At 40.1% G+C, this 25149-nt stretch overlaps 2 protein-coding genes across 8 annotated transcripts in view; one reads left to right on the top strand and one right to left on the bottom strand.

Moving 5' to 3' along the window:
- Positions 1-18082, bottom strand: part of anln (anillin, actin binding protein) — a 30545-nt gene extending 12463 nt beyond the window's left edge. For 2 of the 7 annotated variants that reach the window (XM_028597749.1, XM_028597755.1), the window contains exons 1-17: positions 17877-18082; positions 12308-12458; positions 11771-12196; positions 10816-11147; positions 9720-10038; positions 8652-8857; positions 7094-7201; positions 6868-6973; positions 5214-5530; positions 4600-4733; positions 4242-4383; positions 3934-4069; positions 3333-3515; positions 2829-2955; positions 2470-2518; positions 1967-2020; positions 1835-1879 (exon numbers count right to left, since the gene is read on the bottom strand). In XM_028597749.1, the coding sequence (XP_028453550.1) occupies positions 1835-1879; positions 1967-2020; positions 2470-2518; positions 2829-2955; positions 3333-3515; positions 3934-4069; positions 4242-4383; positions 4600-4733; positions 5214-5530; positions 6868-6973; positions 7094-7201; positions 8652-8857; positions 9720-10038; positions 10816-11147; positions 11771-12196; positions 12308-12458; positions 17877-17894 (2853 nt within the window). In that variant the 5' untranslated portion in view covers positions 17895-18082. The remainder of the gene's footprint in view (positions 1-1834; positions 1880-1966; positions 2021-2469; positions 2519-2828; positions 2956-3332; positions 3516-3933; positions 4070-4241; positions 4384-4599; positions 4734-5213; positions 5531-6867; positions 6974-7093; positions 7202-8651; positions 8858-9719; positions 10039-10815; positions 11148-11770; positions 12197-12307; positions 12459-17876) is intronic. The other 5 variants (XM_028597754.1, XM_028597756.1, XM_028597751.1 and 2 more) reach the window with 4 other exon arrangements.
- Positions 18083-21507: 3425 nt separating this feature from the next.
- LOC114567798 (uncharacterized) lies at positions 21508-24395 on the top strand. Its single transcript, XM_028596903.1, has 8 exons — positions 21508-21606; positions 22006-22063; positions 22192-22320; positions 22537-22632; positions 22956-23047; positions 23169-23211; positions 24075-24234; positions 24391-24395. Exons 1-8 carry the CDS (start codon positions 21530-21532, stop codon positions 24393-24395), a joined length of 660 nt encoding a protein of 219 aa, XP_028452704.1. The 5' UTR covers positions 21508-21529.
- The last annotated feature ends 754 nt before the right edge of the window (positions 24396-25149 follow it).

Below are 25149 nucleotides of genomic sequence, written 5' to 3'. Positions count from 1 at the left end.
TTATAATAATAATAATAATAATTCTCCAAAGTTAGATAAATTAACTAATTTCACCTTTCTACATCAAATCAGTTTACCTTTGCAAGCACCGTCCTCCCTTGGGGAAACCAACCAAACTAAACGGGAATGAGAGAGGAATAACATTTGCATTTGATGCTTTCATTTTGCTATCAGTAGCCGATATCCCCGCTTGACATTAGAGGAAGGGACCCGACGCTGTGATTGGTCAAACTCTTCTATAGTTTTTCTTCCAGCATGCTCGTGGCTGCTACGCTGTTCTAGCCATAGGTTTTAGCCGCCTACTATCAACAAGTGTTAGACTGAGACGGCTACTGCGCGTCAACGAGTGAACTCAAAGCAGTCACCTGATTTTCGCGTAGTTTAAAGTGACAAATCGTATCACCGTATTTTGATGTCAAAATGCGTATGCAAAATGCATACAGATTGGCAGGTCTGCATCACTCTCCTTCTTGGTCAAATAGCCCTTACACAGCCTGGAGGTGTGTTTGGGGTCATTGACCTGTTGAAAAATAAATGATGGTCAAACTAAACACAAACCGGATGGGATGGCATGTTGCTGCAGGATGCTGTGGTAGCCATGCTGGTTCAGTATGCCTTCAATTTTGAATAAATCCCCAACAGTGTCACCAGCAAAGCACCCCCCACCATCACACCTCCTCCTCCATGCTTCACGGTGGGAACCAGGCATGTAGAATCCATCCGTTCACCTTTTCTGCATCGTACAAAGACACGGCGGTTGGAACCAAAGATCTCAAATTTGGACTCATCAGACCAAAGCACAGATTTCCACTGGTGTAATGTCCATTCCTTGTGTTTGTTGGCCCAAACAAATCTCTTCTGCTTGTTGCCTCTCCTTAGCAGTGGTTTCCTAGCAGCTACTTGACCATAAAGGCCTGATTCGCTCTGTCTCCTCTTAACAGTTGTTCTAGAGATGTGTCTGCTGCTAGAACTCTGTGTGGCATTCATCTGGTCTCTAATCTGAGCTGCTGTTAACTTGCGATTTCTGAGGCTGGTGACTCAGATGAACTTATCCTCAGCAGCAGAGGTGACTCTTGGTCTTCCTTTCCTGGGGCGGTCCTCATGTGAGACAGTTTCATTGTAGCGCTTGATGGTTTTTGCGACTGTACTTGGGGACACAATCAAAGTTTTCGCAATTTTCCGGACTGACTGACCTTCATTTGTTAAAGTAATGATGGCCACTCGTTTCTCTTTACTTAGCTGATTGGTTCTCGCCATAATATGAATTCTAACAGTTGTCCAATAGGGCTGTCAGCTGTGTATCAACCCGACTTCTGCACAACACAACTGATGGTCCCAACCCCATTAATAAGGGAAAAACATTCCACTAATTAACCCTGACAAGGCACACCTGTGAAGTGAAAACCATTTCAGGTGACTACCTCATGAAGCTCATTGAGAGAAAGAAACCAAGGGTTTGCAGCGCTATCAAAAAAAGCAAAGGGTGGTTACTTTGAGGAATCTAAAATATAAGACACGTTTTCAGTTATTTCACACTTTTTTGTTAAGTACATAATTACATATGTGTTCATTCATAGTTTTGATGCCTTCAGTGAGAATCTACAATGTAAATAGTCATGAAAATAAATAAAACGCACTGAATGAGAAGGTGTGTCCAAACTTTTGGCCTGTACTGTACGCAACCACAGTATTGATTTAATGCAGAAGCATAAATTTGCCTTTATCCACTAAATGCCACCTGAAGCTGTGTAGACAAACCGTGACATTCTCCATCTGCCCACACAGTGCACACCCACCAACATGTGAGGGTATCTGATGCAGAAATGGTTCATACCGACATACACAAATCTTGGGCCTCATGAACCTGTCTCCATATTCTCTAGACACACACACACACACACACACACACACACACTTAAGGTATTAAAGCATGCTCCATTATTGACTTAAAAAGAGGGGGGGGTACCTTTGACTTGCTGGGTTTCTTCTTCTTGTCACTGCAGACGTCACGTTTCTGCACCTGAGGATGTCATCAGTTAATGCACAAGATTGGAATGAATCAGTGGTCAGTAATTCTAGATAGCAGCTCAATCCCAAAACATGGATCAGTTCACAAGGCTTAAAGCATCTAAATATACAGACATGAAAAGATAAACTGGGGGGAAATAGCAGCAATAATAATAAAATACATTTTATTGATTGTAGGTGCTCAATGACCAGCCTCTTTCGGTCATTCATCACCCCTTTAAAATCATGAAATCAACAGATCTGCAAAGAAATTGCAGATTTTACATTCCCAGATTTTTTTTTATTTAATACGTGCCCTATAAGCTGCAGATGTGGGAAACAAGGGAAATGAATATCTAAGAATATCACAGCTGCGGTTACAAAATGTAAGACTTCAAATTAAAGCAGTAATATATGTGGTCAGAGCATCATTATTTGGCATCTGTAAACCAAGACACTCACCAAGCAATAGACCTCTATATCAATTACAAAGTCACTGGAAACATCAGATCTGAAAGTGAGGAGGAAGAGGAACAATCATGATCGACATAATAATTCCAGTAAACCAGTATAGAATCGGATGAAAATATTGATTTGAATAACGCAAACTGTTCAAATATAGACTGGTTAAATTGAATGTGTTGAATATGTTTTTCTCAAACAAGCACACTAAACATCATCTGTCAACTGCAAACAAAAATGTCTGAATCACAAATAATAATAATAATAATAATAATAATAATAATAATAAATAATAATAAGTCATTATCAGAACATATGATGCATGTTCTCCTTAATATGAGTAGGAGTGCAGGACTTACATGGTGAACTTGGTAGGGAAAGCCAGCGTGTCCCCACTGAGGCCGCGGTGTGTGCTGGCTAATGGTGTGGCCACAGTGTTCTCTGCTCCAGCCCGAATCATTACAAAGAAGGAATGTTTGGTGGACTCTGAAGAGAGAAAGGAGAAGGGGTTGTAGTTTTTCTTACTTTGATTCCTAACACTAATGTCACTGGCAGCCTATTTAAAGCCCACACTTAAAGCCCAATTCAGACCAAAGATTAGCAACGAGACAAAATATTTTAGAACGCAGTAAACTGGCAGGTTTCAGAACGTTGCAGACCGGTGGTTGCACGTAGTTGTAAGTTTCAACTGGTCTCATTGCGAATCTTTGGTCTGAACACACAGCTGAGACACAGCAAGAAGAATGAAATGGTGATGTACAATATCGAGCATTAGTGACAACAGAGATCTGGAGATAATGTTGAACAACAGTGGGCTGTTGCTTTGAATGACTGAACTGTGGTCATATGCATTTTGAGCCTACCTGGCTTGTTGGCAATGGAGCAAACAAAGTCTGCTTTGAGAGGCAGGCGCAACTCCTGCAGGGTGACAGAGCCCTTGGAGGCCGCCATGCTCATAGGTTCTGGGGCCACAGAGGCCTTTTTCTGGCTTGTTGGGTCTCCTTTCAGACGGTCCAGCTCCACCTTCAACGCTTCCCTCTTCTCCGCTAAGGACACAAGGACAGAAAGTCAAGCTTTGACACTACCCCTGGGAGTCGTCAAATCATACATATTAGGGGCTTTAAAATATATACAGACGGGCTGTAGTGGTGGTGTTGTATTACGGCTTTATTATTTATTTAAGGCAGATGTCTATAAGCCTAGAAGCGGCAGCTTGAATGCATTAGCACTTTTGTATAATTGTGTGGACTCAAATCATGTATGTTGATTTTTTTCTTCACATTCAAATTGCAGTGTGTGGTTTGTGACAGTTTTAGTTAAGTATAGACCTCAAAATAAACCCCAAGGGTACGTTTTAAAATGTGAATAAAGCTAAATATAATTAAGCATTCTCTTCTAAAATCACATGCAAGTGTGCCTAGCATAGGTATGCATAGTATTCGTCTATGGTGTGGATGAACTCACTTGCCACCAGCAGCAGCCTCTCTGCCTCAGCCTCCACCTGGGATCCTTTGCCGTGCTCTTCATCAGTGCAGCAGTTGAGTGCCTGACTGGCCTGATGAATGACTGTCTGTTGCAGGTTCAGCTCATTTGTCAGAATCTAAAGAAACGTACAACAGAAAGCTTGCTCTCTAAGCTGTTTGAAACAATCGGTTTTCCCCCAAAATGTAGAAAAACCAAGTCCTAAGTACATAACAGAGTTCCCATGAAAACGGCACACTCGTACTGTAATCTGGCATGAATCAAAGTTAAAAAAAAGATTCATTCCAAACCTTCATCTTCTGTTTGATGCTAAAGAGGCTTGTTCCTCTGGGTTCCTCCGCTCTGTGAGAAACGTCCTCTTTTCTCACAATCACCTGTTTTATGTTGGGTCTCTCTGTCTCTTTCACCCTGATGGACCTATATGCATCAATGCTAGCACACACAGAACCAAACAGATGCATATAAGATACACATGTATTGCAAGAGCGTGGACATCAGACTTGAAGCCATAGAAGTGAAATGAAGCAAAGCAAGCAGATCATTTATATAACACTTTTCACAGACATCAGTCACAACGTGCTGCACAGTCAAAGAAATAAAAATTGAATACAGTCAAATAAATAAAAAGATAAAATTGGGAGCACTTACCTATATGGCAGTTTGGGGTCCTCGCCGTCTGTAGATGCAGCCCGCATTGCGTTGGCTCTCTGGAACTTGCTAGGTCTGGAAACATTATCCGGAGTGTTGCTCTTCAAGATGAATGAGCTGGCCGGAGTTGACGTCTGTACAAAAGACATTGAGAAGATGCTATGGTTGACTCACGGTAAGTACAGGTAAGTGGTAGACAGACTTTGTGTCCGTACTACCTACTATTAGGCCTGCAACAATTATTACATACTTGTCTAATTTATTTTTACATTATCGCCATTTCTTTGTTTAACTGCAATGTATTGCTAGCATTATCTAAGGTGCCAAGGGTTGATGGTAATTGTTGATTTTATGTTAATTTAAGGAAAAAAATCATAATAAAGAGGTGCAGTTTACCTCAAAGGCTGTGCACCTGTGTAATTACATTATCTGGGTCACATAACAGTGACCAAAAGATGTGTCCTGGGATTCATTCAAAACTTTTATTGGTTTGAGAAAGTAATAAATAAATGAATGTTTTCAAATTTGAATAAAAGAGACATTTATATTGTTAATCACAATTCTGAGACAATTAATTGTACAGCAACATTTGCAATTGTTCCAGCTCTACCTACCATCATTCTTCTCTCTGGACTTTTCACCACAGCAGCCACAGTCTCTGCTAGTGGAGTGAGGAGCGACATGGAGGAGATATTTAAAGCATCTTCCTCATCATCATCATCATCATCATCACTCTGCTCCAGGACGCCATCAAACAGCTCATTGATAACTGCAGAGTTGATGGACTGGTCCACGTTCATCTCTCTCTCTTTGACCACCACCTCTTCTTCTTCTTCTGGGGTTTCATCACTCGTTTTCTCTACAGTGTGGCCGACCACCCTCAGAGGACTGGATGTCGAGGCTGGAGGCGAGACCATCAACCCATAACCTGCTATTTAACACAGTCCATGTTAGAAAACAGAGTTTCCCTTATTATCCACACTCAAGAGGTACATCTAGCGATTACAATTGAAGCCAACATAGGCATGTGCATACCAAACACCTCTACCAACCTCTACTTGTAAACTCTCAAACTGGCGGTGACATTCAATGCCATCTTTTAAATTCAATTTAACTAACCTTTAAAGAATTTTGCCTTAAAACTTAAGGGACAATTTAGCGATGTTCAACCTGTCTATCTTGGTTAGGGACATAGTGTGAAAAAAAGCCTGCAGTTCTCTCCAACATTCTGTGTCTCTGTGTCAGCTGCAAAATGTGCTCTACTACTACTTAAGAACTACAGAGTGCTACTTCAGCTTTGTCAGCTGGGGGCGCAATGACGTTCACAAATGTCCCTGTTCTTTTCTTTTTTATTGCAAACTAATTAAGTTTCCATCCATGACTGGGATGTTATGGACAAGATTTATTTATTTTTTTAACAGTGTTTTGGCTGACTGATATTCAGTCGTATCCATCTTCAGCCAGGGAGGCTGCAGCGGCGGGAAGCCTCCTAGAACCTGAGCTGCAGAGAGAAAACACAGACTGGTGGTGCCGTCTCTCAAATCGCCCTCCGATACCAACCGAAACAGAATAATTCTGCTGCAATGAATGTCAGCGTGGGCTTTGGAGAAGTAGCAGCAAAGGAACTAAAGGATATTTAGACTGGGTGCTGCAAGAAAAAGGTTAGGAGAAACCATTAAAGATCCAAAGCACCCAGGTCGGGAAGTAGTGGATCCACCAGGATCCTAATAGAGGTGTAAGTCATGAGTTTTATCACGATACAATATTATACAGATTATTTGGACAAGGATACGATGCTGGCTGATATCTTTAGGTCTGTCACAACATGATTTCGATTTGATTCAATTCAGGGGCTTGCGATCGATATGAGACAATATCATTAATGCCCATTTAACACAGTTACATTTATAGCAATTGTATTACTGAACTCTTCCAGACATTTAAATTGAAAACAAACTATTTTTTTTAATAACAAGAATGACTATAAAAAGTGGGAATCTAAAATAAAAGGAGGCATCTTACAGACGCTATGCATCAATATTTTCACTTTGCATTGATAATTTAGGATAATGGAGCATTGAATGAATATATCGATCCAGATCGATGTATGGTTACACCCCTCGATCCTAAACGAGGACACGGTTTAAAACTTTAAACAAGAGAGCCCAATGGATGAAATAACTGCCAATGTTAGTAACACATCACTTAAACGTCTGTACACAACAAAATATAAATATCCAAACCCCTAAAGGAAATATTGCTGAATACCTGGAGGAGTGCACTTTGTGGGTGTATCTGTACTCTCAGTAGAGGGTTCTGTGGGTTCCCCCTGTGGCTCACATGGGGCAACTTCAGCCTCCACTGGCTTGTCAAGCTGTTCCGAAAAAGCACACTTTTATTAAATATAATCTGGCATATGCTACAGAAGCATGTCTGTATTGTGAGATGTCAAACACAAATTTGGCATTTGTGTGTCCAATGCTTGTTGGCCAACCTTGATGTCTGCATTTTTATTGGTTTCTGCCGCTTCATCTTTGTTTTTCCACATATTGTTCCCCTTCTGGAAGCGACTGCGAATCTGAGCCAGCTCAGACTCGCGCTCCTGAAATGAGGGGTTTGATTTAAATCTCATTTTACATATATACACACATATATACACACACAACCGGTCAAAAGTTTGGGGTCACTTAGAAATTTCCATTCCACTCCATTCCAGACACAATACCTGCTGAGATCAGTTGTATTGTTTTTATTAACCAGGGTAGCAGTTTTCAGATTACATTATGTGCTTACATAATTGCAAAAGGGTTCTCGACTGTTGTAGACAGAAGTGGTTGAAGAAACACTTGAAATCCATGTTTTTTGGTCTAAACGTCATACCCAAATTAAAAGTGGTACAGCTCCCATATACTTTGACACTCAGGGGTGTGCCTGATATCATTGGAAAGGTGATTGATGTGGGTTTGTTTGTGTATTTGAGAAGTGTTGTATTTTGTAGTTTTTTGGCTTTTTTATTTGCACTTTTCAAATAGAAATAAAAAAACGCACAGACATTTGTAGAAAAGAATTCATATAAAATCCATTTTTGAGTCTTTTAGCTTCTGAATTTTTTTCTGTAGTAAGCTGAGACGTGGCTAATGCTGTGTTGTCTGTCACCTGTCAGATGTGTTTACAGCAGTGTATTTTAATAATTTTACAGATTTATAACTTGGACGGAAATAAAAAATCTCCATTCTAGCCTCTGTAACTCTGTGTCAGTAAGGCCTAGAATCACCCTGACACTACTTGAGTGTTTCCTTTCCAATGATATCAGGCACACCCCTAAGTGTCAAAGTATATGGGAGCTGTACCACTTTTAATTTGGGTATGACGTTTAGACCAAAAAGCATGAATTTCAAGCATTTCTTCAGCCACGTCTGAAAACTGCTGCCCTGATTAAAAAAAACAATGCAACTGATCTCTGCTGGTATTCTGTCTGGAATGGAAATTTCTAAGTGACCCCAAACTTTTGACCGGAAGTGTATGTGTATGTGTGTGTGTGTGTGTATACACACACACACACACACACACACACACACACACACACACACACACACACACACACACACACACACACACACACACACACACACACACACACACACACACAAATATGATATATTGAATATATTAATAGTAGGGCTGCACAATATAAGGAAAATATCTAATTGCGATTATTTTTGACCAATATTGTGTTTGTGATATGATTTGATAGTGGAGGGAATGATGATTATTCATCATTATACTCATTTCGAAATGATTACATTGGGATTTTCGCGAGGATCTGTACCAAACAGATTATTTATTTAGTCCATAGGATAGGATTTGTAGGCCGGCACGTCTCTGCAGCACCACAATACTTCATTCAGAATGGTTTGACACATTTTGTCTCTAATAAATACAACAAATATTGCGATTTCCATATTGCACTAGTCCATATTGCGATTTCTATAAAATTGCATAATTGAATAATTGTGCAGCCCTACACAACTGTATGTCCAACATTACTGTACCAGCTTCTGTCTTTGGGCGAGCTCAGCGGTGGTTGTGCTCGCAGCCTGGGCAGCTCGGAGCCTCTCCTGTACCAGCCGGGTGTTTGGTGTGACTGCTGATGGAGTTACAGTGGGAGACTTGGCATGGGTCGTGCACCCTGCTGGGGAGCTCTGGTTGGTACGCTCCTGGCACCTCTCGCCAAAGCGCTCCAGAAAAGATTTTACACCTGTTGGGAAAGAGGCAAAAGAAATATACCATGTTCTTTCATACATGTGGAGACTAACTGCATCCTCACATACTAAACACATCAAGCTGTAAAATTACTGCCTTGTGCATATGATTAAAAAATATTTGTGTCTAAATAGAAAATTAAATGTTTGGCCAAAAAAAAAAAAAAAAAAAAAAAAAACCAAGACATACAGTGAGTAATTCTCTCCATAAACAGGTCGGATTAAAACACAACAAACAAAGCACTCAGGAAAGTGCTCAGGGCATGGCTGAATGACAATTAAAAAAGCTGTTATAAGCCTTCAAAGCTACAAGATTAAACACAGGCAAAAGATTTAATTATATAGACATTGAAAAGAATTTTTGGTTCCTTGAATTTTTGTGTGGACGGGGATCTATTTTCTACTCTTACGTTGACAAGCATTACCAAAAACTGAACTATTGTCATGTCATTTTTATGTTAATAAACAGCATGATATCCAACCATAAAGAATACAACCTAAAGTATGTAACTCCAACAGGGCACTATAAATAATAATACAATCAATTCTTATTTGCTTATTCTTTTACAAAGCAGTTGAAGACTTTGCTATTCAAACTGGTTTTTAGTTAGACAAGGGTTTTTATGGCTGTCTGATTTAACGTACCTATGTTTTCCTTTGTATTCTTATGTCTTTTATTCATTGTATTTTACTTTATTGTGAAGCACCTTGTGATTTTTATCTGTGAAAAGTGCTAAATAAATTAACTTTACTTACTTACTTACTTACTACGTAAAAAGACTGACAGTGAAGAACTGGATCATCACTCCGTATTCAATTTTATTAAATAATTTCAAAATGAAGTGCAACAAGACTCACCAGGCGCTCCAGCAGCGGCCATTTCCTGAGGACCAGAGGGGCCGGAAGTGGTGGGCCTGGCACGGAGTTCTGGCTTCTGGGGGCTGGAGGTGGGGATAAGACCCCTGGAGAGGGCCTGACTCTTCAGAGGGCTTTGAGGCACTGATGCTGAGGAGGAGGGGCCAGCCTTCTGGGGACTGGAGGGGAAGGCTGTTCCCTGGATGGAGCTCTTCTGGGGACTGGTTGCTGGCTTAAGTGCTGGTCTGGCAGCAGGAATGTCAGCGTCCTGAGGACTTTGGTGAAACACTCGGCCAGGCTTTGCTGGAGAGAACAAAGCCTGCTAAAAAGACAAACAATAGTCCCTTTAATTTCTAAAGCATATTCAAAAACAACAAAAGTTGAGGCTTACTGGTGGTCTAGGGGTTTAACTGGTAGATCTTAAATCAGATCTGCTAGAATGGTCGACGTAGTTAGGTTTAGACATGGGGAGTGGGGATTGGTTAGGGTTAAGGTAAGAATACCAGGGTAAGCCAATCAGAGGCAGAACGAGGGGGGCCACGAGGCACGAGGGATGCCTTGTCTCTCACTGTCCGCCTTACATGGCCTAATATGGTGACCATGTAGTTAGGACTGCAATTATATTCATTATCGATTCATCTGCAGATTAGTTTCTTGATTAATTCAAAAATAATTGTCTGGTCTATAATAGGGCACAACACTGAAACAGTGAAAATGCCAAGTATATTTTTCACACAGTGCAAGGTGATTCCTTCAAATGTCTGGTTTTGTCAGACCAACAGCCCAAAACCCAAATATAATGATTTACTATCATGCATCGTAAAGAAAACCAGTAAATCCTGACAGTTGAGAAGCTGGAAAAACCTAATGTTTGGCATATTTTTTCTTGAGATTTGCTCTTCATGTAATCACTATGAAGTCATTCAGCATCTTGTGAGCAAAGTAACTAAGCACTATCAGTGGATTTAATTTCTTTTTAGGGTCTTCATTTCAGATCTGGCAGATTAGATTAAATGAAAAAAGCAGCCAAACTCACTGAAGCAGACAGCTCAGTCAGACAGACATAACTGGCTATGCCGAAGAAGAAGACAATATCTACCTGAGAGCTGGGTGTAGACCTACTGCTTGCAGTTGAACTGGCCGCCACATGTAGGCCTGCAGCACTTGGCTTAGTGCTGGCAGCTACAGTAGCATCTCGGACTGCAAACTTAGGAACAGCTGTAGAAGGCTTCTCTTTTGCATCCTCGTTGGGAATATTAGCGTGGCTAAGGTCGTCTTCCCAGGATCCGATGGTGGCAGCGAGGTTGGCGAGTCTGCCTCTCCTCCCTACCGGTGTTCCAGAGGAAACGGTGGGGACAACAGCTGGTGTGACCTCAGCTTGTCTCTGCAACAGGGACATGGGGGTGCAGTCTGGAACTGTCTCAGGGGTGTCTGAAAAGGTGGCAATATGTTAGATTTGGGCAGGGACATATGAGGAATGGATAGCAGTGTTTTTCCTATAATTGTACAGAAAAATATTTTTAAAAAAATAACGCCAAATATTCACTGTTTCCCCTATATTCATTCGGCGCAGCGCCATGAACTGCAGCGACGCACTGCTGCAAGTCGATGGACGAGGGAACTGTCCGTGGTTAGTTAACGTCTGTAACAGCAGGACAGTTGAGTGTCTTATCTAAACTGCGGAAGTCCGTTGAAACGTTGTTGGCAGCCTTACAGTTACAAACGGACTTGATAGTGAACAACACGCTGACGTGCTGATGGATTTGCTGTTTTTAGCTGAGCTGGAATAGATAATATTCGGTTAAAACAATAAAGTGTATGGTTAAAACATTTGTGATGCTGTTTTGCCCTCATTGTTCCCTGTGACATTTATTGGAAATGATGTAATGTTTACATGTGTTTTATGTGGAGTGAGCACAACACTGGAATAAGTTAGTATTGTAGTGAAATAACAGAAGTAACTGGTGAAACAGCTTTAAAAGTGATGCATTTTCTCTCTAACTTTTCGCGATTTATAGTTAGATTATCTCAAACCGCACACAAAACATTCTTACCATCGCCATCCCAATACTTTCTCTGCTCTGCCAGCCTCTGCAGACGAGACTTCATGCCAGCAGCAGATGGAGCTGAGTCTTCCACCAGCTCCTCCTTGTTCCTCTGCAGGGCTGAACTGGCAGGCACTGCCTCTACTTCTCTGCTGCTTGGAGGATTAGGAGCAAGGGTGACAGCCATCTTCTCTGGCTCTGGAGCTGCCTGCTGCACTGGCTGAGACCGGACAACAGGCCGGTTAGCAGTCTTCTCCAGGGAGGAGGAAGGTCGAACGCCGGCAGGCCCCACCGGGGGTTTCCTGTCTGTGGGAGGATCCGAGAGCATAGGAGCCACAGCTCGTGTCATCGCTGGCTCCTGGTTCTCCGCGCCGGCTACATTTTCCTCTGAGCACCTGCGCTTGGAGGGAGAGGGCTTAGAGGACACCTGTGGAACTGGGAGGAAGTGATGGGGAAACATAAGCAACGAGTAGAGCTGCAGCTCAGTGTTCAAACTGGCAGGACAAGTCCCAGCAGACAGCAATCCAACAAATGTGTTATTCATACCTTTATCAATGGCTGGCTCACTGATCACACTGTTTGTGTCAGCCAGTGGCTCTCTGGGCCTTTTGACCATCTGTCTGTTTGCTGCATTTGGTCTCTCCGCAATTTTCTTCTGCAGGTTTTCTCTGCGAGCCCGGGTCCGCTCCAACAGTTTCTGGTTCGACAAAAACAGTTAAATTGTTACTCCAATGGCTGCTTTACAGTATACAGAGGATGGACAGGAGAACATTACCATCTGTACAATATTTTATAAATCAGGTACAATACCACATCCAAATAAAGTAACTAAATGAACAAAGAACTAACTGTTATGTTACATTATAAGTTGCACAAAGGTATTATTTAAAGCAGGGCTATTGTATTGCATTACATTTTTGCCCAGGTGTTTATTATGTCCATCCCCTGTATACAGAAGAATTGTTTTTATCCAAGCCGTGGGTTTTCCTCACAACCATCACTGTGTGTTCTGTACATTCCGCAGTGTCCCATACAGTCCATTTACATTTACTATAACAGTAATTCAGAGTATATGCTCTTTTGCTACATCAACAGGAACAACTGAAAATATTTGACAGTTCAAATCAACAACTTGTATGTGTTCACACAAGAGCAGCCATTTTCCCCTGTTGCCATGGGAACGTTATGAAGTGACGTAATTACGCGACGTGAACATCATCAAAAAGCAGGGTGTTGGCATTGGGTGTTGGGGGAAATCACTTTTTTTTCTCTTTTTCATCAAACCGCAGTTTTAACAAGTTCCTGCAATTTCATCGCATAAAACTGCATAAATATTCTGCATATTCCATCGCATTTTTTAAGAAAACGTGCCGCATAATCAAGGATTTTTGCCCGCAATAATCACAAAAAAACGCCGCATTTTTCTTAAATGTTTCAATGGTCCGAGATGTTCCTCTATGAATCGGTAAACTATTCCAGAGGTTTGGAGCAGCCACTGCAAAGGTTCGGTCACCATTATTTTTTAACCTGGATCTGGGCACATCGAGGAGCATCTGATTGGAACACCTGGAGCACCTCAGTGCTCGGACAGGTGTGTGGACATGTAAGAGCGCCGATAAATAAGAAGGCGACAACCCATTTAAAGTCTTAAAAACAAGCAATACAATTTTAATATCAATACTGAAACAGACAGGAAGCCAGTTGAGCATGGCCAAAACCGGTGTAATGTGGTCGCGCTTTTTGGTCCCAGTTAAAAGTCGAGCTGCTGCGTTCTGGACTAACTGCAACCGACGAAGCGATGACTGATCCAATCCAACATACAAAGAGTTAGAGTAGTCTAATCGAGACATAATAAAAAGGCATGTATGACCCTTTCGAAGTCTTTGCATAGCAGGTACCTTAGCCAAAAGTCTCAGCTGGAAGAAACTGGTTTTAACAACAGAACTAATCGGTTTGTCAAATTTAAAAGCACCGTCAATAATCACACCCAGATCCTTGGTAAAAGGACGAATATGGGAACCTAAAGTACCAAGAGCATCTACACAGGCACTAAAATGTTCAGCACGACCAAACACAACAATTTCAGTGTTATTGTCATTGAGACAGAGAAAATACTGATCCGACCATATTTTGAAATCTCTCAAGCAGTTAAGCAAAGGCTTAAATGTGTCCTTATTAGGGTTGGGTACCAAAACCCGGTTCCACTATAGAACTGGTTCCTACACAACTGGTAGGAATCGGACCGGATAAGAACGCAAATTTTGGTTCCTCATTTCGGTTCCACTTAATATGTCGACTGAAATATTTTCCCTCTGTCGCTCCGAAACGTATGTAAAAATACACATTCTCTGTAGTCTACCGTTAGCTAGCTAACATAAATGTAGGCAACTTTTAAAATGCCATATTTTCCCTCTGGGCTCACCAAAACGAACGTAAAAGCATATTAACTATTCACTGCACATGATCGCTAGTAAACATTTAAATCTCTGATGTCATTTTTCAAGAATCTGTTTAGGAATCGTAATAATTTTAAAAGTACCGGTTCAGCGTTGGAATTGTAAAAATCCAAACGATACCCAACTCTACTCCTTATGTCCTAAAGGAATAGTTTTTTTTGGAGAGTATGCTTATTCACTTTCTGAGTGAGATGAGAAGATCAATTGTCTCATTGGTGTCAAGTTGTACACCAAGTTGCTGCAACACTAGACTGATGTAAAGTATCAAGTGGTTACATTCGTCAATTTACTTTATGATATAGAGCAAAGATCTTCAACAGACCTTTGCTCCGCAGCACTGTGGAGATAGGTCTGGCAACGCGAGACTAATGATAGGCTTACTGGTCTATATAGGTAAGCTAGCCACTAAGGTAGCCATCCACAGATTGAGTTAACAGGGTTTTTCCTGCATTGAGAATTCTTTGGCGCCCCTCAAAGAGGTTTTAGCCAGCACCCAAGGAAAATCACGAGCACAAGGGCTGCACGATAGGAACTAAAATAAAAATCACGATTAATTGTCTCTCTCGATGACAATAAACGATAATTAATCACGTTGTTCTAAATAATCTTTCCTAAAGCCAAAATGATTCCAGACAATGGACACTGAGTTTTTTTTGGGGCACATGCTGCTCAGTTGACTCTGACTCGGTGTTTGAGTTATCCTCCTTTATGCTTTCCATGCAGCTGACTGGTCCGGGGGAAGTCACGTGACTACACACACGGTAGAATGTTTTAAGGAGGCCTATCAACAGGAATCAATTATCGTCATGGGAAAAATACGTTGATAACAGCTTCAGAATTTCGATGTCGATACATTTGACTCATCGTCCAGCCCTAACTAGCGTCAAAATGTCTTTGACTTCCAACGGTCAACTCCCCTCTCATCCACAGCAGCCAGCTGCTGCATTGTTTAGACTGGACTTGAACGCTCCGCCGTAAAGCTGGCACTAATGGGATTAAATTGGTGCATTAAAATGTATCCAAATGCAGGAAATTACGGTAGCCGAGACGGTCCAACACAAATAGACAAGCTACATTACAAACACAAAAGCTACAACACAAACGCAAAAGCCACAACACAAATACATAAGCGACAACGGAAGTGAGTGTGTTGTTGACAAACCATGTTTCACTTACTTCTGAAACATACAAGAACTTGCCTCCTGCTCATCCGCCGGCTCCGTTTGTCAACAACGCGCTCACTTCCGCTGTCACTTATATATGCGTTGTGGCTTTTGGTTGGGGTTGTAGCTTTTGTGTTTGGGTTGTAGCTTTTGCGTTTATGTTGTAGCCTTTGTATCTGTGTTGTAGCTTTTGTATTTGTGTTGAACCATCTCGGCCACTATAGGAAATGAAGTGTTTGACGCTCAAAATTTGGGGGAGGAGTAGGGCTGGTAACCTGACTCCGCCAGATGGATTGCTTCGCATTTGCTCGGCATATCCATCTGGGAACTTTCCGTTGGAGAACTTTTGGGAAGCGGCGGAAATACTGGTCAGCTGATTGGATGAACCATCTGTCTATCACTTATGTTGGTGATCGACGGAGCCAAATCAACCAATCAGATCCCCGAAGCGTATGATAATACAACCACAAGCCCGCCCCTGCTGCTGGAGGCAAAGCATAGCTCGTTAGCTCAGCATGCTAGCAACATGTCTGTAAAGGATATTTGCTGTTTGTGTAACGAAAATTTAGGAATAAAAGGAACCATTTCAGGTTCCCGGACCATATTCCAAAAGAAGGATCCAAGAGAAAAAAAGCATTAGCGAGCGGCTAACAGAATTAGGGCTACCGCTGTCTGAAAATACTGGTTAGCTGATTGGATAAACCATCTGTCTATCACCACCTAACCCACCTCAAAACCAACGCTGATTGGCCCGGTCGTTTGGCTAATGGCTCCAAATTTTCTCTATCTCAAGATGCCAGACTGATCTGCGAGTGGAAAACTGGAGCTCGCCAGATCAGGACGGTCTCACGAGGCTATAGGGCTGGGTGATATGGAGAAAATCTAATCACGATATTTTTGACCAAATACCTCGATATCGAAACAATATTGTAGGGTTGACTATTGGTGATTTCACAAAATATTTACACAATGAGATTTGTGATAAATAATCATCAGTAAATGTGGATATAATGACTAAGTGGGTAAAGGTAAGTAATAGAACAGTTACAACAGTCTGGTAAGTTCAGAAAATGACATCACTTTACTGTCATAGAGCCTTTAAAACCAGGAAAAGACAACATCTGTATCATATTAAGATATCCAAAATCTAAGACGATATCTAGTCTCATATCACAATATCGATATAATATCAATATATTGCCCAGCTCTTAATACATCCATTGGGAGACGTAAATTAGGGCTTCCCCCTCTTAGTCAATAATCACATGATTTATCTCATGCTAAATGACTTCTATTCAAAGAAATTCATCAGCACATCTGTGGTTAAAACAAGACTTTAAGAGGTGCTTTTGCATGACTATGAAGATTTGTTTGCAGATCTGTCAACAAACTAAAATAATTGATTAATCATGCAAGTGTTAAACCACTTAGAATTTATGTAAATGCCAGTGTGCGGAACAAGGCACAGCGCATTGTCTTTCTCTATACGGGCTAGTTTAACAGACAACACCCAAGACACACAAAACAGTCCTTCTCAACCGAAGATAAAAAAAAAAAAAAAAAAAAAAAAGGCCTCAGTTTGCTTTCCCTCTTTTCTTTCCATGACATTCCCATCCCTTGGACATGTCACACAATCTGATTTACTGTGCTGTACGTTAACTGTGCAAGCCCAAACACATTCCTGCTGCAGCACCGCCTTCACATTTCTACAGGCAGTGTGGAAAACTTGAGGTCACATTTAGCAGCATTCCACATGAATGAGCCACTCCTGCTTATAGTTCCTGGATTTGAAATTTCAAACCATACTGGCCTGGATACTGGAGTAACAAGAAATGTTATATTCAATATGAATAATTTCTAGTTTTAGCTTGTAACAACAGAATGAGTGCATCAAGGCAAAGAGAGAAAATCATGCAACGGTTGGAGTGTTGGAGAATTTCCAGTGGTGACACATAAAATTGCCTTAAATGGAGACAAATCCGTTTCATTTGAATGACGTTACGTTATACGGATTGTAGCGTGCTTTTTGGCTGAGTGAATTTATAAAGTGCATTGATATGTGTGTTATATGGCCAGTCCGACGCCTGGCTATATTAACGTTACTTAACTGTTAACAACTAGTCCAACATGTAGAAAACTGCATAGCTATATTTATAACGTTAGCTAGCCGTTAGAAGATTATGTTAGCAGCTAACTGTTAGTTGTTATTTTTATTTCAGATGTGTGGTTGCTGACAACTGACATGACAAAGAAACAACACGTGACATTATTCCCTATTGCAAAATATTATGCATTTCTGTTTGGGTAACGTTAGCAAGTACTATAACTAGAATAAAACAAGTTGGTCTCCTGCCATAAATAAGACGGTTAGGTTAGCATTAAGCTAGCAGGTAACGTTAAAGCCGCTATTTTAACTCAACTTTACGATGGACAGCTAACCTTACATATGACGTTAGCTAACTAGGTAGTTAAGTTAACGTTAGCTCACCGACTTACCTCAGTAAATGGATCCATTTTAGACAGTATATCCCGAATCGAGCAATATTAAAACAACGTTGTATTTTACAAGTGTTGTACACACTTAGTGTACAAAAGCAGGACCTAAGTGAGGCAAGCTGTGCGGTTCTCAGTTTCTCTTCTCTTTTTTCGGCTCCTACTTCTCTCTGCACAACAAAACAACTGTTCAAATTTGAATTTCAGCGCTGGACCTACTGCGCAGAATCTAACAGTTGAACGAAGTCCTTGACAACCAATCAGAATCAACGAGCCGTGCTATACACTTGCACAGCCAATCGCAGCCTGAGTGTAAATGCCACGTTACAGCAAGGCACTGCCCAGTTCGGAGACCACTCAATCCATCGTCACATTTTTTAATAATCAGTCATCTGTGTCTTCTGGTTCGGAACCGTTCTGCCATACAAATGCTAAAAAATGCGGTTTAACGTACGCTGACTAGTACACACATGGATGTATTAACGGATTCTCTTCCTCGACTGCAATGTGATCTGCAACAAGTCAGAGACGGTTTAGAGGATCTATGAACATGCATAACACACATTTACACACGTGTTGTTGTAGTTTTACCTGTAAAACGAGTATATATACTCCGGCGGAGCTAACTACCAAATAAGATGTATCACATGCCAGATAAAGGAGCAGTATTTTCTATTAAAAGTCCCTATATTTTGTAAACATTAACTTTCCAAATGATAATTTTCTGGAAATTGCACATTGAATGTATTCAACTGAATCATTTGTTAGCCCTGCAATGTAAAACACATAGCCTTGTTTTGTAGCATTTGATTTTGTAAAATGTTTCTGATGTTAAACTCTTACAAAACTGAAGTTATTGTGCTGGGCCCTAAACACCTCCGAACCTCATTATCTAAAGATAGGCTATGGCTATTCTGGATGGTATTGTCCAGGCCTCCAGCACTACTGTCAGAAATCTAGGAGTTATTTTTGATCAGGATATATCTTTTAACGCCCATCTAAAACAAACCTCAAGAACAGCCTTTTTTCATCTTCGTAACATTGCCAAAATTAAGAATATCCTGTCTCAAAACGATGCTGAAAAACTAGTCCATGCATTTATTACTTCCAGGCTGGACGATTGTAATTCCCTACTGTCAGGTTGCTCAAATAAGTCCCTTAAGACTCTCCAGCTGATCCAGAATGCTGCAGCGCGTGTTCTCACAAGAACTAAGAAAAGAGATCATATTTCTCCTGTATTAGCTTCTCTGCATTGGCTTTCTGTAAAATCCAGGATTGAATTTAAAATCCTTCTCCTGACCTACAAAGCTCTAAATGGTCAAGCACCATCATATCTAGAAGAGCTCCTAATACCTTATTGTCCCACTAGAGCACTGTGCTCCCAGAATGCAGAGTTAGGCTACTTGTGGTAGAGTCTCTAAAAGTAGAATGGGAGCAAGAGCATTCAGTTATCAGGCTCCTCTCCTATGGAACCAGCTCCCAGTCTGGGTTTGGGGGGCAGAAACTGTCACCACATTCAAGAATGAACTTAAAACTCTTCTATTTGATAAAGCTTATAGTTAGGGAGTGAGGAGTTGCAGTGTTCACCTAACTGGCCCACCTGCTTCTCTTCATAATTGTTAGATTAATAATACATAACAAAGTAGAGGGAGGCAGGCCAGCACAGCCCGATCCGGCAGGGGAGAGTTCAAAGCCCGAACAGGCTACCTCTCCTTATGACCTGTCTCTCTTAGTTACGCTGTTAGAGTTTTAGACTGCCGGGGGCAGCAGGGGCTAGCTCAAATAGTGGCATCGGCAGCTCGCAGTGGCATTTCCGGTGGCAGGTTGAGATGCCACGGCATCTGCCTCGATGCCACGGCATCTGCCTCTGTTAGCAGTGGCATTTAAGGTGGCAGGTTGAGATGCCACGGCATCTGCCTCGGTTAGCAGTGGCATTTAAGGTGGTAGGTTGAGATGGCAACGATTTTTCCTGAAATGCCACGGCATCTTTCGCCATTTATATGGTATTTCCGGTGGCAGCCTGAGATGCCACAAATTTACTCTGGCTCCTGCCAATGTTTGTGTGTTATTTCTCGTGGCATTGTAAGATGCCGCGGCACCTGCCGATGTTTGTGAGTTATTTCTCGAATGTTGTGGTCGGGCTAAGTTCGGCTGGCATCCAGGCTAGGATGCCTCGGCAGCTGCCGCTGTTTTTGTGGGTTGCCACCGTTTCACCGTAAGATGCCATGGCACATTTTACCAATTATGGGGTATAACGGTCGCAAACAAGGGCTGTGTCCGAAATCACCCATAGGCTAGGCTACTCATATAGTAGGCTATATCATAGTTTATAAATATTAACACTTGCCAATATTAGACTTGGTAGCATTTCCATGACCCTATTTGTGCAAAGGTTTCTTTGATTAGTACGATATTTTATTTGTATTACAGTCTGTTATGTTGCAGTGCTGAGGAAAGAAATTGGAGGTAGCCTTTTAATTTAAAATGCAAAGTAAAATGACAAAATACTTTACTCACTCAATTAAAAGGCTGCATAAACTATAAAGATACAAACTTTTTTTTGTATAAGGCTGTAAACATCTTATCTATTCTTTAAAGTTGGGCATGATTTATAAAAAGATAAATCAGGTTTTTTCTTTTCTTAAAGGTTATATTCTATTCTGTTTATTGTTATGCACAAAAATGTTAAAGCAAATCTCTTGTAGCCTTTGTGCAAACCTACTTTGCATTAAAACGGATTCTGATTATTCTGTAGTAAGAGAACTTTGTACACATTTTAAAAAGATAGTCACATTTTTAATAATCCCAAACTTTTTGTTTTATAAACTTTATTTTACATTAAATTACTAACTTTCCAGAGGGAAAGCTACTGCTTTGGCATTTCAACTTGTAAACATTTGGTGATGTTTGCTGATGTCAGTATGCATCTGCTGTAGGCCTACTAGTGGATAATACTACTGAGTTTGTGAAGTGTTTAAAACTCCTACATAAATATCGTCACAGAGAGTAGGCTACAACACCCAGTGACTTGTTTAATAGCACTTGGGAAAAGCAACAGCATGAGTTTCTAAACAAACTCTGGCTTCGTCTTTCGCGTTCTTACAAGATGCTATATCCAATAGGCTATACATGTAAAGTAAAATAACCTTTTCTTTAACCTGCATTTTTCTGTTAGCATTCCTATTAAAAAGTGCCTATATAATGTAGCCTATTGTTTATGCTGTCATTGTTTTCACCTGCAGTACCCAGCATTTTGAAGACAAAACATGAAACAGTAACAGGCACATAAGCACGGACAGAAAACACAGGAGCAAAAGCAGATAGACATAGAACACACAAGCACTAAATCACATAAACACAGCACATGCGCACCAAAATGAAATGCATAATATTTTATGAAATCGTTAGTTTTTATTATAGCCTAGTGCACAACATTTGTATGAAAGGTTCCACATAGCCTACATAAACTTCACTTTGCCTTTTAATATTAATCATCTGAATACAGTTTGTTAAATTAAATGAAATTGAAAAAATATGTTATTACAATGACATTACAGTACACAAGACATGTTTGTGTGTTTTGTGGAAAATGGTTGCCAGATTTGTGTTTGTCCTGTAAGAATTGAAAACTCAGCCCTGATGGTTAATTACTTGCAATGTTTTATGTTGTTGGTGTAGAAGGAGACTGGACGTCAAAGGATTTCTTTTGTGGATGCAACAACATCCCAGATATGTAAGAATAACCTCATACACGTCAGACTAATGGTTGCCATTGAAACAAAATTGATAACTCTTATAGTTTTTGATGAATATAGTTTTTTTTATTAAATTTGATTATGACACAAATATTAAATGTGTGAAATTAATTAACTACTACTTAAGTAAACATAAATAAATGTGTGACATTAATTACACAGATATAGACAAGACAAATAATTCTTAGCCTGTACCCACATATCAGCAGCCAGTTTGATAGTTACATGTCCATTAAATCCAGTGTAACATTTTATCTATTTGCTAATCTAAGGTTCTTACGGCCACAGCAGACAACCACAACTTCAAAGGGCAATGTTAGAAATGAAAAGATGTACAAACACTGAGCCAATTTCTGCAATGCTTTTGTCTTAAATAGAGATGACATCCTGGAGGCTGTTAAACCAGAAGTCTTTGTGACAGATGAAGAGATTGCGGTAAAAACATACATTGATCTCAAATGACATGTACAAGGTTTTTACTAGGAGTTGGCATTCACAACTTTTACAAGGCTGGTAAAAACTGAATCAACATCTAAAAATACTTTTATATTATACTATTATAGGATCTGGAGAAAAACCTGCAAAGTGGAAATGTTCTGTCCAACACAATGTATCTGTGGAAACACAGAGGATTTGATCCTGCCCTCAGAAAACATTACAGTGAACATCTCACTTTATTCAATGGCATGAAGGTATGTAGACTGTTGTCTTTTGGTTTTATTTGTGAACACAACTCCTGGTCTTCAACTGCAATCACAATAGTATGTGACTGAAAAATATATTGAAGTCACGGATGTTGGTGTAAGGGAGTAATGAATAATTAAAATGTTGCCTTGACTGTGCACAATTTAACAATTTTTTAAAATCCCCTGTCAAAGTGTTTTCCTGCTTCTTACTTGTTACCACAGACAGACGAGATTATCCAGAGACTGGAAAAAATCTTGACAGTACCTGGAACTGTAGCTGAGAAGCAGCTATTCATAACAGAGGTCATTTTGCCAGAGGTAAAAATAATGAGGATATGGAATGTTAAGAAATAATAATAATATAACTACATTTACAGTAAAAATAATTACTGAGTAAGTAATTCCATAGGACAAGTGTCACTTGACTTTGTATAATTTAGAGAATGTAATTTGCAGAATACATACCACAAATAGCAAAATATAATCATGACTTTCTGCTAGTTGTTAAAACTGAAACTGAAGTACTTAAGTAGACTATAAATGTTAGTGAACATAAATGTACAGTATACAAGGCTAGATACTTTAATGGGATTGAAGCTGATAATTTCAGACATGCTTATTAAAACTTTTATTTCTTGTAGGTGTTGATTCAGTGGTTGCAAGGCAACAGCAACATGTGCCGTTACCAAGCAGAATCTGTGCTTCTAACAATCACATCTTCAAAGGAAAAAGGGTGTTTGTGTGCTTGTCGATATGAAACATCACTGAATGCATTATGTTTGTTGTGGCATATAGGGAATTAGCAGGTGATGTTTCACATCAATCGCATTTACAAATTATTTCCTTTTCCCCAGAGCTGCAAGGAAGACAGCTGAGGATACAGACAGCACAGAAGAGGTAAAATCATCAGTAACCCCCCTCCCCCCAAAAAAAACAGTTTCCCACAAAAATGTATTTGACACAGCTACTTTTTCAAAATTGGCAATGTGTAATATATTAAGTGTGTATGTGTTGCAGCCAGAGAAAAAGACACGTTTCTATTCTGCTGAAAGTACTAGTTAATGCATCTACGTATTAACTCCAGCGACAAAGTTGTTTTGATTTTATGGATTTTACATCTCAGCACATTTGAGTAGCTCAAAGGCGACTCACATGGTGGAAGGCGTACAGCACATTCACAAGCATCACAACTCAGAAGTTCATATATTGGAAATTTTGACCCTCGAAGCTTCGATAAACTTCTATTTGTTGTCATTGATTATTAAATATGCAATGCTTACATGTAAAACTAACAATGGAGCTGAATGAACATAGTTAAGCAATAGAGTAATTTGCTAAATACAAAAATAGAAAAGGAAAATGAATACATTGTAGGGGCCCTGATGAACACTATAGTAAACATAAACTCCCATATGAATGCCATTTAGCCTTTCACACAAAGTCATATGAAGGTGTACAATACAGCATCACTTACTGTGACGGGAAGCTTTTTTTGCACTCCCAGGACACAATGACAGTGGTACTTAATGATGGGTATTGAAGATGCTCTGGATACAGATTTGTTGCATTACAATGTCTTAATTTGTACAATTATGAATATATACTGAAATTTAGTTTGGAGGGTTTTAGATGGAACCCACAGTGTTGACAAAGACAGGATTTGTTGGTACTAATTTTTGTTTCTTTCAAATGTACTGTTAATTATGTAAGTCTGAAATATTTACTTGGGAACAACAAATTAGAACATTTTTTTACTGCAGGAAAACATTCTTATCAGAGATAGCCTAGCTGCAGCTGACTGGTGCCGTAAGGCAACATTCGATGGAGGACTGAAACTCCCTGCTGTCCTTTCAATGGACAGAGAAGAAAAGAAAAAAGCCCTCCAGGAGATGGACACCTGGAATGGGGAACTGGATGAGGGTTCTCCAGCAGAACTGTTCACATTTCTCTTCAAAAGAAAAAGGACTACAACAAGTTCTGTGCAGAACTTGTTGATAAAAAAAATTACAAACTTTTTGCAAGATTTGAGGAACAGTGATGTTATGTTATATTAAAGAGTTTTGTTCCTAAATACAGCCTAGTCATTCATACCAAGACCTTTTTACATAGTTTTAAATTAGAATCCAGTGATGCACAGATACATATAAATATCACATAGTATAGGCTAAGCTATAAATATTGAGGGTTAGAAGTCAATCATTTTGACAGGTCATCTGTTACATCTTGCTTCATTTACAAACAGAAAGGGACAGCTGCCACAAGGGGTCAGTGGCAGGTGCTTTGTCAAGTGTAGGCCAATAGCCTAAATATTGTTCCCCTAATGTAATTATGCTTTAAACTGCAGCCATTTAATTGAGTGAGTAAAGTATTTTGTAATTTTACATTGCATTTTAAATTAAAAGAAACATAGGCTACCTCCAATTTCTTTCCTCAGCACTGCAACATAACAGACTGTAATACAAATAAAATATCGTACTAATCAAAGAAACCTTTGCACAAATAGGGTCATGGAAATGCTACCAAGTCTAATATTGGCAAGTGTTAATATTTATAAACTATGATATAGCCTACTATATGAGTAGCCTAGCCTATGGGTGATTTCGGACACAGCCCTTGTTTGCGACCGTTATACCCCATAATTGGTAAAATGTGCCATGGCATCTTACGGTGAAACGGTGGCAACCCACAAAAACAGCGGCAGCTGCCGAGGCATCCTAGCCTGGATGCCAGCCGAACTTAGCCCGACCACAACATTCGAGAAATAACACACAAACATCAGCAGGAGCCAGAGTAAATTTCTGGCATCTCAGGCTGCCACCGGAAATACCATATAAA

The sequence above is a fragment of the Perca flavescens genome, chromosome 14 (assembly GCF_004354835.1).
Source record: "Perca flavescens isolate YP-PL-M2 chromosome 14, PFLA_1.0, whole genome shotgun sequence".
Lineage (NCBI taxonomy): Eukaryota > Metazoa > Chordata > Actinopteri > Perciformes > Percidae > Perca > Perca flavescens.
Note: the sequence above shows the minus strand (reverse complement) of the source record. Positions and strands in the feature narration are given on the sequence as shown.

Bases quoted from the DNA above. Each gene is read 5' to 3' on its own strand.
- LOC114567798 (XM_028596903.1), top strand. From the start codon at position 21,530: ATGTTTTATGTTGTTGGTGTAGAAGGAGACTGGACGTCAAAGGATTTC. The intron at 22,633-22,955 runs GTAAAAATAATG...TATTTCTTGTAG, and splicing joins CAGAGGTCATTTTGCCAGAG to GTGTTGATTCAGTGGTTGCA. The intron at 23,212-24,074 runs GTAAAATCATCA...TTTTTACTGCAG, and splicing joins ATACAGACAGCACAGAAGAG to GAAAACATTCTTATCAGAGA.